Source organism: Rhodnius prolixus, unplaced genomic scaffold, assembly GCF_049639745.1.
Source record: "Rhodnius prolixus isolate KJV_2025 unplaced genomic scaffold, Rpr scaffold_3, whole genome shotgun sequence".
NCBI lineage: Eukaryota > Metazoa > Arthropoda > Insecta > Hemiptera > Reduviidae > Rhodnius > Rhodnius prolixus.
This window is the reverse complement of record NW_027411603.1, coordinates 30369337-30383501: the sequence shown is the minus strand read 5'-3', so window position 1 is coordinate 30383501 and position 14165 is coordinate 30369337. Positions and strand designations below refer to the sequence as shown.

At 35.0% G+C, this 14165-nt stretch overlaps 1 protein-coding gene across 1 annotated transcript; it reads left to right on the top strand.

The window, feature by feature from the left end:
• The first annotated feature begins 2317 nt into the window (after window positions 1-2317).
• Window positions 2318-9005, top strand: LOC141452551 (uncharacterized). The gene is made up of 3 exons (XM_074124829.1): window positions 2318-2438; window positions 4193-4339; window positions 5025-9005. Exons 1-3 carry the CDS (start codon window positions 2385-2387, stop codon window positions 8613-8615), a joined length of 3792 nt encoding a protein of 1263 aa, XP_073980930.1. The 5' UTR covers window positions 2318-2384; the 3' UTR covers window positions 8616-9005.
• The last annotated feature ends 5160 nt before the right edge of the window (window positions 9006-14165 follow it).

Sequence of the window (14165 nt, the reverse complement as noted above, 5' to 3'; positions counted from 1 at the left end):
AAGAAATATAATTTTGAGTTTAATCAATTAAAAGAGTTTATTTTGTAAAAGTTTCTTTTTCATGTAAATAAAGCATATTCACTCATTCATTCATAAATTCCTATTTTTTTCAGCTGCCAAAAGGTAAAAGTCCCTAAGTTTATTAAGATGCTGCCATTGTCCCAATAAGATTTCTTATTCCCTTCAATCCCTAGATGACCCGGCACCCACTCCAGCCGAACTTTGCTGTGCCGCTCCAGGGTCGACCTTATCTGAAATACTCATATGACCAATGAAGGAGCCTCCATTGCCCATTGCACGCCATTCTGTACGCACTGGACCTTGCCTCCACCTGAATTACAAATTGAAGCAGAGCCAACCCCTGCAGAACCTCAAGCGCTGCAGTGGGGGTACTACTAAAGGCCCCCGTGATCATCAGACAGGCCAGTCTCTGCACGTGCTACAGCCTTAATCTCCGTCTGTTGTTCAGTCTTCCTCCACCACTCCACTGCACTATAGGTGATGATAGGTATGTCTGTAGGTGTGTAGAGCCAGTGGGTCATCTTTGGGCTAGGACCCCATGTCTTCCCACAGGTTCTAGTTATTCCACAAAGAGCCAGTTTAGCCCTTAGTGTAACTCTATCCAGAAGCGCTTTCCAAGTGAGTCTAGCGTCCAGGACAACACCCAAAAACTTAACCTCACCCGACATATCCAGAGTTTTACCAAAAAACCGAAGCTTATTGTAGCTCTCCTGGTCTCTTCTCCTTGTAAAGGGAACCAGAGTAGTTTTAGAAGGGTTCACTGCAAGCTCTACCCTCCTACACCAATTTCCTATAACCTTGAGAGCTCCCTACATGAGTTCAGCAACTATTGACTCGTGCTACCCCTGACCATTACAGAAATATCATCTGCATAGCCAAGGACCGAGAACCAACGAAGGTTTAGGACCTCAAGTAATTCATCCACGACCATACACCAAAGGATCGGTGATAAACCTTCTCCCGAGGGCACCTCCTAACTGTTGTTAACTCCAGCGATTCCCAAAAAAGTATCGCTGTGATTCTCCTTGACGATAGCATGTTGCAGATCCAATTTGAAACCGTGGACTCTACACATTGTCTATCCATCGCCAAGGCAATTGAACTGTAGGTAGTGTTACTGAAGGCACGCTCAATATACAGAAACACGCCCACAGCTGTTTCCTTGCAAAATACTGAAGGCTCCAACTCCTTAACCAGACAGTGGAAAGCTGTCTAGCAAGATTTGCATGCAATGGCCGTTGCTTTAAAGCCACCTCGTTAATATACCTGTCAATCAGTTTTTCTAGCCCCTCAGCATAACGATGTTAGACTGATTGGTCTGATTTCCTTAGCCTAGGTATGAGTTCTCTTCCCAGGCTTAGGAATAAAGATAACTTTTACAGACCGCCATGACCTACTGACATGGTTGAGTGCCAAACTTGATCTCATTATCCTGCATAAGATAGGATTGATTAAGTCTTTCCCATGCTGCAGAAGAGCAGGGAAAATGTCATCAGGTCCCGGGGATTTATAGGGCTTAATATAATTTACAGCCCAGACCACCTTATTGAAGGTAATGTAGTCTTTTGCGACGGCCCAGTCACATTCTAAATGTGACACATTGTTGGATGGAGGCTATAAATATTGTAGTTCACATACAAACAGTAAATTTGCGTGTTTTGGGTTTTAATTATATGCCTGAGAACGTGGAGATGAAACAAAGGCCAACTATGATTGGTCGTTTACCAGAAAAGACAGTCCAGAATAACAGCTCAATTGAGCGAATTCTGATAAGATAAAAAACCTATTAGATATTTAAATAAATCTTCATAGTTGTAAGGGAACAAATAAAAGGAATGTAAATGGCAAGGATAGAGTTGTTTGCAGGGAATAGTACCCTAAAGGTTCTTATATCCAGAAATGTCATCACTATCAGAGTACTCTACGTGTAAATTAGGCGAACAAGATGGTACAGCGACTACTTAGCGAGGGATATCAACTGTATGAAACTATAATGGAGTGCAGATATTAGTCTTCATTACCGGAGTTTAGTAATTAGTAACGTTGCAATAAAATTTAATGTGAATATTTAAATTTCGGTGTTTATATGAACACTTAAAATAAATGTATTGAATTAGAAAATAAATTTCTTAAAAAGTAAATTACAATTGTTTCAATTTCTGGCAATATTTTATTTGCCATTAAGTTATTATTGTGAAGAGTTTATGTAATAAATGATAAAAGAATTGATTGTTAAATATGATCGATTTAAATATAAATGTAGGTAATAAAAATGAGCATATTGTTTGAAAACGGAGATTGCTAAAATTAATTCAATTGATGAGTTTTATAAATAACTGTTGGCACAAACGTAGATCCAAACGATGGTCTCCAAGTACGTGGTGTTGATATTTATACAATTATTAGCCATTTTCGCAGTAAGTAGAATATTATTTAAATAGTTTTTAGCTTTAAATATATTTTTTTACTGCATATGGATTGTGGTCGAAAATTTAATAAAGAATATTCATGCGTACTCTTTTAGCTTTAACTGATTTCATGAATGCAATTCAAATGGATTACTTATTTAGAACTGCGTATTACTTAGTTGTATTTCTTTGTTTTATCTCAAAAATGGGAATATTTAATCTATAAAGTTAGGAAATATTTTTACTTTTACTTAGAATCCCTTTTATTCAAATCTATTCATAACTTAAGTACTTATACCTTAGTAGGAGTTAATTAGTTTAGCACAAGTAAAACGCTGTTAGCAGTTTAGCCTAAATTATTAGGTGATTGAATTTGGGCCATGGCATGTTTCAGAAATTTCTGAGCACAAATACTGACCTGTCTATCTTAGCATCAAATCCTATTTTGAGAAAACGTTAAGGAACCTTGTCATTAATAATATCAATTTCAAGCGCAAAGATAATTTGGTTTATTCTGATGGATGCAAATGGTTGCAACCTTATCATAAGTGACGATAATAGGATCTTTTAGTAAATTTCTAGTTATAATTATACAGCATAACAAAATATTTTAAAATATGAATTATCTTAGGTAAAGTAATAGGAATTTCTTTAGGCTGGGCAAAATATATTGGGAGGTAGTCAGAATTCCCTGTTATACAGATACAGGAGATACATTGATTTTTAAACTTTTGTATTACATAGCTTGCTAATGTAAGCAGTGTACTGCAGTTATTGCAGAGAGCATATTGAAAAAGTCCTACTTTAGCAACAAAAACATTAAAAGATTTTATTATGGAAATAATTCATTCCGTTCGTGATAATGTAATTGATTATAAAAATATTATAATTTGATTTAAACTTAATTCTGAGTTTGAAAAGTAAGTTTATTTGTTCTTAATTAATGTCTTTTTATTTTCTCTCCTTACTCCAGTCATTCAATAAGAATACATAGTTTAAGCGTTTAGAAATTGTTTATGAATTAATTAAAATGTTTTCGTAAGAGGCCATCTACGGATACTTTACCAACTCTTTGAATTTCTTGCAAACAGACAATCCACTCTATTTTAAAAATATCTTTTCTTCAAGATTTAAACACCGCCTGAGAAGAAGCCTGTATTAAAATTTATAAAGTTAAAAAGAACATTTAATTGCGGAGAGAAAAAGTCCTGTAAACAGACGCTCCAAATTCATTTAATTAAGAAATCTTATTTATATCTTACAATTTACTCAATTGAAGGGGGTCTATTATGAATTTATACTTTGTTGAAAAATGAATCCTTTTTAGCCCAATTTTAAATTTAGGATCATTTATTTATATAAACTGTTGTAAGAGATATTGGTCTGAGAGTTCAAGCAGCGAAATCGGTGTTCTATATTCTCAGGCTGGGCAAGATATTATAGTTGATTTATTGTTCGTTTCTAGCTGTACCGATTTTTTCTAAGATTTTTATATGCAAAACTACAATAATGCATTGAAAAATATAGCTAAATTGGAGCTCGGGTGTTGACGGCAACGCAAGCAATTGTGTCCATTCGGCGGACACCAGCAATACTCTGCTTACTCCACCTAGAGGGGAGCTGATCTTAAAAATGGGCCTATCGGAACCAAACTAGCGTCCCCTTTTTACTATGAGATTGCACTCCAGGGATGTTAAATATGGGTTCAATTAAGGTAATCTATCACTAACTAATCTAAACGACTTTTGGTATTTCTTTTTCAGGTAGAAAAATGCGTTTCAAACTGCGAGAATTTGGTACTAAAGGAGAAAAATCCATGTATAGCAAGTGGAGACAAATATGCGCTAAAAAGATGTTATGAAAACTGCCAAGTTTTTACAAAATTCAGTAACAAATTCAACAATATAGAAGTAAATTGACTCAAATGAACACATTAGGCCATTACACTCAAGAAAATAAATAATTGAATTTAAGAAAATATTACTATTTCCCGAAAATAAAAGTCTCCTAAACGAAACTAATCTAAACAAATTCCCCAATCAATCTTTAAGCTTAAGATCCAAAGCATTCGGTCTCCCTGTTAATTATCCATCTTCCAAATTCAGACTATACCTATAGATGTGCTCTCTAAGACTTGCTAATGCCAAAGATTATATGTTGTGCAAGAATGAAATTCTATTCATAAGAGGATTTGAAAAAAGCAACTCTACTGCACTTTATCAAAAATCGCCCCTCATCAACTATGAACGGATACTCCAGGAACGAATAAGACCTTGTCGTTACCGATAATCGTTAGGATTTCTATAAAATAAAAAATAACATTGTGCCCTTAACTCAAACCGGAAATACTGTAACTATCACAAAACTAGCCTGCACTCTGAGAACTCTAATTTATTCTAAAGTTTAATTTAGTTAATTTATTCTAAAGCGAAAATTATTGAAGATCTTAATTTTGTATTTACTTTTACTAAATATAATTGCCCACGGCATACAAGGTCCCAGAATCACAAAAGAGAGCAAAAGGACTAAAAAGATTTCCATCAGGTATTATCATCTATGTAATTCAATACAGATTAAATTATTCAAATGTTTTAGGAAGAAAAGTGCTTGGAAAAGTGCATGAAATTAGCGCTTACAAAGCCAACAAGCAACCGCAAAAAGTGTCGATATCCGCCCAGAACATGCGCCGAGGATGAAGATAAATATGTGAAAAAAAGTTGCGAAGAGGACAGTGTATTTAATGAACCTACCTACACAAATCTCAGCAGATTAAAAGCAAAATCTCTAAGCTCTAAATTCGAAAAAATCACAAAATCTGAAAAACATAAAAGAGAGACAAGGGCTAATGATAACTATTACCTCAACCCTAACCAACCATTAAATAGTAATTATCTTGCCCAAAGTACTTTCTGTGGACCAAACCACAATCAAAATCCACAAACGCCATTTCCCCAAAATAATAATTATCCAACACAACGTCCTGACCAAAACGAACAACAATATCCACAAATGCCATTTCCCCAAAATAATTATTATCCAACACAACGTCCAGCCCGAAACCAACAACACTATCCACAAACGCCATTTCCCCAAAATAATTATTATCCGACAGAACGTCCTGGCCTAAACCAACAACAATATCCACAAACGCTATTTCCCCAAAATAATATTTATCCTACAGAACGTCCTGGCCCACACCAACAAGAATATCCACAGACGTCATTTCCTCAAAATAATAATTATCCAACACAACGTCCTGACCAAAACCAACAATATCCACAAACGCTATTTCCCCAAAATAATTATTATCCGGCACAAAGTCCTGGCCCAAACCAACAACAATATCCACAAACGCTATTTCCCCAAAATGATATTTATCCTACAGAACGTCCTGGCCCACACCAACAAGAATATCCACAGACGCCATTTCCTCAAAATAATAATTATCCATCACAAGGTTCAAACTGTTCAAACAATAATCAATATCCAAGAAAATCTTCTAACGAAATAAACAACTATCCCTACGACTCTCCCAATGCTCTGGGGGGAAATCCGAATATCAATTATCCTACACAAGATCCTAGATATTCACCAAACAATAATCAATATTCCACAAAATCTCCTAACGATATGAATAACTATCCCTACGACCCTCCCAATGCTCCAGTGGGAAATCCGAATATCAATTATCTTACACAAGATCCTAGATATTCACCAAACAATAATCAATATTCCACAAAATCTCCCAACGATATGAATAACTATCCCTACGACTATCCCAATGCTCCGGGGGGAAATCCGAATATCAATTATCCTACACAAGATCCTAGATATTCACCAAACAATAATCAATATTCCACAAAATCTCCTAACGATATGAATAACTATCCCTACGACCCTCCCAACGCTCCAGTGGGAAATCCGAATATCAATTATCCTACACAAGATCCTAGATATTCACCAAACAATAATCAATATTCCACAAAATCTCCTAACGATATGAATAACTATCCCTACGACTCTCCCAATGCTCCGGGGGGAAATCCGAATGGCAATTATCCTATACAAGATCCTAGATATTCACCAAATAATAATCAATATTCCACAAAATCTCCTAACGATATGAATAACTATCCCTACGACTCTCCCAATGCTCCAGGGGGAAATCCGCATATCAATTATGCTACACAAGATCTTAGATATTCACCAAACAATAATCAATATTCCACAAAATCTCCTAACGATATGAATAACTATCCCCACGACTCTCCCAATGCTCCAGGGGGAAATCCGAATATCAATTATCCTATTCAAGATCCTAGATATTCACCAAACAATAATCAATATTCCACAAAATCTCCTAACGATATGAATAACTATCCCTACGACTCTCCCAATGCTCCAGGGGGAAATCCGAATAGCAATTATCCTATACAAGATCCTAGATATTCACCAAACAATAATCAATATTCCACAAAATCTCCTAACGATATGAATATCTATCCCTACGACTCTCCCAATGTTCCAGAGGGAAATCCGAATATCAATTATCCTACACAAGATCCTAGATATTCACCAAACAATAATCAATATTCCACAAAATCTCCTAACGATATGAATAACTATCCCCACGTCTCTCCCAATGCTCCAGGGGGAAATCCGAATATCAATTATCCTATACAAGATCCTAGATATTCGCCAAACAATAATCAATATTCCACAAAATCTCCTAACGATATGAATATCTATCCCTACGACTCTCCCAATGTTCCAGAGGGAAATCCGAATATCAATTATCCTACACAAGATCCTAGATATTCACCAAACAATAATCAATATCCAACAAAATCTCCCAACGATATGAATAACTATCCCTACGACTCTCCCAATGCTCCGGGGGGAAATCCGAATATCAATTATCCTACACAAGATCCTAGATATTCACCAAATAATAATCAATATTCCACAAAATCTCCTAACGATATGAATAACTATCCCTACGACTCTCCCAATGCTCCAGGGGGAAATCCGCATATCAATTATGCTACACAAGATCCTAGATATTCACCAAACAATAATCAATATTCCACAAAATCTCCTAACGATATGAATAACTATCCCCACGACTCTCCCAATGCTCCAGGGGGAAATCCGAATATCAATTATCCTATTCAAGATCCTAGATATTCACCAAACAATAATCAATATTCCACAAAATCTCCTAACGATATGAATATCTATCCCTACGACTCTCCCAATGTTCCAGAGGGAAATCCGAATATCAATTATCCTACACAAGATCCTAGATATTCACCAAACAATAATCAATATTCCACAAAATCTCCTAACGATATGAATAACTATCCCTACGACTCTCCCAATGCTCCAGGGGGAAATCCGCATATCAATTATGCTACACAAGATCCTAGATATTCACCAAACAATAATCAATATTCCACAAAATCTCCTAACGATATGAATAACTATCCCCACGACTCTCCCAATGCTCCAGGGGGAAATCCGAATATCAATTATCCTATACAAGATCCTAGATATTCACCAAACAATAATCAATATTCCACAAAATCTCCTAACGATATGAATATCTATCCCTACGACTCTCCCAATGTTCCAGAGGGAAATCCGAATATCAATTATCCTACACAAGATCCTAGATATTCACCAAACAATAATCAATATTCCACAAAATCTCCTAACGATATGAATCCCTATGGCTCTTACAATAATAATTATCCTATTGGCCCTTATAATTTACCTTCTACACTAAGAACGACCACAGCTATTACTACAATCCCAACTACAACTACAACCACGCCAACTACGACCACAACTACTAGCACGCCAACTACGACCACAACTACTACCACGCCAACTACGACCACAACTATTACCACGCCAACTACGACCACAACTACTACCACGCCAACTACGACCACAACAACTACAACCACGCCAACTACGACCACAACTACTACCACGCCAACTACGACCACAACAACTACAACCACGCCAACTACGACCACAACTACTACCACGCCAACTACGACCATAACTACAACCACGCCAACTACGATCACAACTACTACCACGCCAACTACGACCATAACTACCACCACGCCAAAAAAATACTGTAATAAAATTTACAAGTTGTTTGGGATTTGTTAATTTTGGACAATGAATGGTTGTATTAAATTTCGTGTCTTGATAAATAAATTTGCTTTTGTATCAGCACCAATGGTAATATCCTAGTTATTGATTATACTGGTTTAAATTCTATAAATGTTTTCAGAAACCATGAATTGTTAGCAGCTTAAATTTCTTGAGTAATAATTCCTTGAGGAAATTTTCAGTCCTCCTTTCAGACCATGTACCAACTAATAATGTACCAAGCAAATATATTTTCAGATCTTAAATAGAGCTACCGAAAAATGAGCTATCTTCTTACGATTTATTCTTAAGTAAATATTATGTATTACAAGAAAGTTTTTTCTTTATTATGTATAATATAATTAAAAAGGTCCTGTAAACAAATTAAAGGTCCTATATAAAAGTTTATCCAATTTTTACCCTTAAAAGCTTGTTAATTACTCATTTAATTATAACAGTGTAGTAGTTCAACAAAGTTTATTATCTTTATGGAACCTCTGTTTTAATCTTATGAATTTATTCATTCAAATAGAACCTTTGCTTGCTACCATATTTATGGATCTTATCTTCACTTTATGCACAGGATTTAATCTCTAGACTTTCTTTTTAGGTTTAGAGCTGCGATGGATGGCCATAATTGCAGTTTAACCGTAAAATTGTTAATTTAATATTAATAGTAATAAAACAGCAACCAAATGCAGTTTTGATCACGAAATTAGCAAAATTGCAATCGAATAAAGAAGAAAGTTAGTCCATAATACTGTAAAGTTTTTCCAAAAAAAAACTTTACTTACACAACTAATGCCTGCCACTAGTTATTAAATATGTGGGTTTGATTAAATAATAAAACTCGCTAAAGTTTGTAAGTAATAACCTGATTTATTCACACATTAACATTAACTAACATTAACATTTACTAGCAACTAACGCTATTCATTACAGTCACCATTTACAACAGTCACAACAGTTTACTGTTACTTACTCACTTCGTAACGCCACAAAACTGTTCCCCGACTGACCACTGGTCCGCACTGCACCGAATTGCACTAGTCTCAGCTGCACTAACACAGCTCTACTCATCAACTGACTAATTGCCTGACTAGCTACCACTGAAGCACTCCACAACACTGACTCTCTCTAACTATGTCTCAACACTGACTCTCCAAGACTAACTCCAAAACTAACTGATTAACAACTCGTTAAGAACTCCTTAAAACTTGATTAAAACTGCTTAAAAACTGACTTCTCCAGCTGTGTCGGCCTCCTTTTAACTGCGTACCTCCCTCCAACTGGGACTGCCCTCCTCCAACTCTCTGAGCATAAGTTTCCACGCCCTCCTGACGTTCATTGGCTGGAGAAAACATACTGCCACCACCTCAGCTGTGAGCCGCCTCCTCCCATTCTCCGTCTCTCTCCAACTCCGTCTGTCTCACTCTCACCTGTCAATCACTGGCTGGGAAACACATATGCCACCACCCCAACTGAGGCCTTTCTCTTAGCTGGCTTTTACACAGGTCACTAACTCCTTGAACAATCTAGCCCTTTCCTTTCTAGTTCAAGTAAAGACCGGCCCTTTTGTCTACACAGTGGTGGCCTGACACCGACTTTGGTCGCTTAACCCCTAGAACAATCTAGGCCTTTCTTTTCTGCCACAAGTAGATACCGCCCCTTTTGTTTATGCAGTGGCGGCCTGTTACTGACTTTGGTCGTTCAACCTCTAGAACAATCTAGGCCTTTCTTCTCCGCCCAGGTCAACTTCGTTACAATACCAATGTTTCCCAACTATTTTTAGCTTGCGAACGATTTGATAATATATCGTGCTAAATTTTACTGCGACATAAAAAGGATTGTATTTCGTGAAATTTCTTATTCCGGGAGTTTTATTTTATTATTATTACCTTAATCTTAGTAGAGATATAATGTATCTGTTAGAAATGAGTTTAAGTTCATGTTCATTTTATAACCTTTATAACTTTGTAAAGTGTAAGATTTGAGTTGTTGTTTGTTAGTCGTACATGTAACATCGTGTCTTTGTGAATTCTTCTAAAATTGGGTTTCTACTTGATGTATGTTTATGATAATTAGTTTGCAGAAAGTCAATTGTGGTGTGAACGTGTGGTTAAAAATAGAAGGAAATCCAACGAGTGGTTTTTGAGATAACAGAACAGAATTCGTCATAATTTTTGAGCTTATTTGATTAAGTGGGGATAGATATGAGAAAGTTGCCACTCCCATTAGAAAATAATTTAGTAAATTTGTGGAAGTGGAGTAACTGTGAGTTTGTCTTCTACAAAAATTTGTATAAATTATAAATCAAAATACTTCAAAGTCCAAGAATAGAGAGAATTATTTGTATAAATTATAAATCAGAATACTTCAAAGTCCAAGAATAGAGAGAATTATTTGTATAAATTATAAATCAGAATACTTCAAAGTCCAAGAATAGAGAGAATTATTTGTATAAATTATAAATCAGAATACTTCAAAGTCCAAGAATAGAGAGAATTATTTGTATAAATTATAAATCAGAATACTTCAAAGTCCAAGAATAGAGAGAATTATTGTTATTTTTATTCAACTGGAGACGCTTCAATGAAATTATTAGTCATTTCTCGTTTTTGAATACTAAGTGAATAGTGTGATGTCTGGTAATGTACACGGACTATACACTTAGGTGGTTGAATAAGGTGGTTGAATCTCCGACAGTTAGTGACTCATCCAAAAAAAGGGAAAGAAGGCAGATCTCACCTGATTTTAAAGAAATTATTAAGATTTCTAAAATGTCAGATTTACGGGGGTATAGTGGTAAATTATTTGCAAGACTTTCAGATTATCTGGATGAAAAATTTCATGCGGTAGATACGCAACTTAGATGTATCGCAGAAGAAAATAAAGAGTTGAAGCATGATGTGTCGTCGTTGAAATGTGAGTACGATGCATTACTTAAGAAAATTGATAATGTGATAGCGAAATCTAAAGTAAAAAATTTAATTTTTGGGGGGATGAACGTAGATAATTTAGATTTGCTGAAGCAGAATGTCATAGAAATGTGCGATAAAGTGTTAAATGTAAGAGTGGAAATCGATGGAACATATAAAATTGGGCCTATGGAAGTTGAAGGAAAACCAATTTTGGCTGAATTTATTAAAGTTTCAGATGTTTTTTCTTGTGCTAAAGAATGCAAGGAAGCATAAAGGTACTGGAATGTGGATAACTCGTGACCTTACAGAAAAAGAAATGGTACGTCAAAGTCAGTTACTTAAGGTGAGAAGAGAAATTTATAATGACTTCAACGGTGTTAACATAGCTGTAAGAAATGGTTATCTACTCTATGAGGGCAGGAGGGAGGTTCCTTCTGTAACTCAAATGAAGAAGATGGCATCTCAAAATGTAAAAAGGAGTTGATAGAGAACATTGAAGGCAGGCTTGCCGATCTAGAAAATCAACGACGAGTGGAGGCGCTGGTGAATGTGAAATTTTGAAATGTGAGCTATATGTAGATAGTAATAATATTGGGAGCTATAATATATCCGGTTTGAAAAATAAAATATCTTAGGTAAATTTTTTAAGTTTTGTGAGGTTTTGAAATTTTCTTTTTGTTTGGCACATTTATAGGAGAAAGTGAACAAACATGAGTTTTTATTTAATAATTCTCATTTATTTTGGTAGAGCTAAAGAAGGAAGTTTGTTTGCTATTAAGAAGAATATGAAACTTGGAGTCAATTGTAGTTTTGTTAGTTATGATAATCAAATTTTAATAGAAATTATTACTCCTATTAATAAAATACTTATAATGCCTATTTATATTAATTGTACTAACTGGGCCTGTCAGTTTGATACCTTATATGATTTTTTAATGAGTCATTCTCAATTAAATTTAATATTAATAGGCGACATGAATGTAAGGGTAGGTGAGATGCAAATTTTTTCAGATGAAATCTTGAACAGTAATGTGAATTCCACGCGGAAATCAAAAGATAAAATTGTTAATGAAAATGGAGAATTGGACTTATGTGATAATCTTAGCTAAGTTATAATAAATGGCAGCGGAATGAATGTTAAAGAAGGTGAATTTGCATTTATCGGTGGTCAGGGTTCCTCTGTTATTGACCTTTGTTGTGTATCAGCTGATCTGATAGGGTCTGTTTTGGATTTTAAAGTTTCGCCTCAATACTAATCTGATCATTTGCCTTTGACCCTAAGCATTAATGTGCAATCAGACAATTATTGTCATTAGACTTTTTTATCCTTACTGCCAAAACTTGTTTTTACAAAAAATGATAGTGTAGTAAATTGGAATGTTTGATATTTGGCAACCCTGTAGAGGGTGTAAGAGAAGGACTGACCGTTAGGGGTAGCTAGAGGGTTGCAGGTAGTTGGAGACATTCCTTAGTTGAGTAGAGTTGAGTTTGGTCACTCTTTATGGAAGTTATGCTTTATGAATGTTATGACTTATGTGAATAAACTATATTTAGGTTAATTTGTGTTTATTCAAACCCTTATGAGTATTTAGTAAATTATTATTATGGTTTATGTGTTTTAGTTATTTGTGTTTTCCCCCATTTTGTTATTTTTTATTTATTCTACAATAGTAAATTTTTCAAAGATAAATTAGAATGTTTAGTGTTAAAGAAAAAAGATTCATCAATTAGTGTTCAAGATAGAGTAAATTTCCTGGTCCAAATGATAAGAGAGTGCTCATGGAGTTTCAGTAAATCAAATATTAATAAAACTAATACCATTTTTAAAAATAAATGGTTTAATAAAGATTGTACAATGAAAAGGGACCGCGTATTTTCTTTGTTAAATTTGTATAGGAAGTGCAATTTGAAATTTGTGAAAGATTTGTATCTAGCCAATAAAAGAGATTATAAAATGTTATGTAAGCAAGTTAAACAGGAATATTATAACTCGCTAATTGAGCAATTTGTGACAGTGAGGGATTCGAGAGGTTTTTGGAAAATTGTAAAACAATTATAATATAAGCTGTTTATATAAGGCCATGATATAAGATGTAATGATTGGGTTATTTATTTTTCAAATTTACTGAATCCTCATGTACAGGCACCACAAATTGATTATGTACGACCACATACAGTGATTGATTACCTGGACAAGCTCTTTGAGTACAAGGAATTAAAATTAATAATCGATGAAGCACCATATGGCAAGGCCCCAGGACTTGATCGTATACCTTACGAGTTTTTGAATAACTGTCCTTCTATTTTTAATGATAAACTATTGGATCTTTTTAATTATATTTTTGAGACGGGAAGCATGACTGTTTTTTTGTTTTTTTTGTAGATTTTCTCTCAGCATTTGACTCTCCATTAAGAGCAGCAATTTTTTATAAGTTGTTTACTATGGGAGTTGCCACCAAATTTATTGAGGCAATAGAAAGGTATTACAGTAGAACAGAGGCTGCAGTTTGAACGCAAAAAAATTTGACAGAATTTTTTGAAACTAAATCTGGAGTAAAGCAAGGGTGTTTGTTGTCCCCAGTGTTGTTCTCATTGTTCATAAACGGTCTGCACGATCAATATAGAGGGAGGTATGTGGATAGAAGAT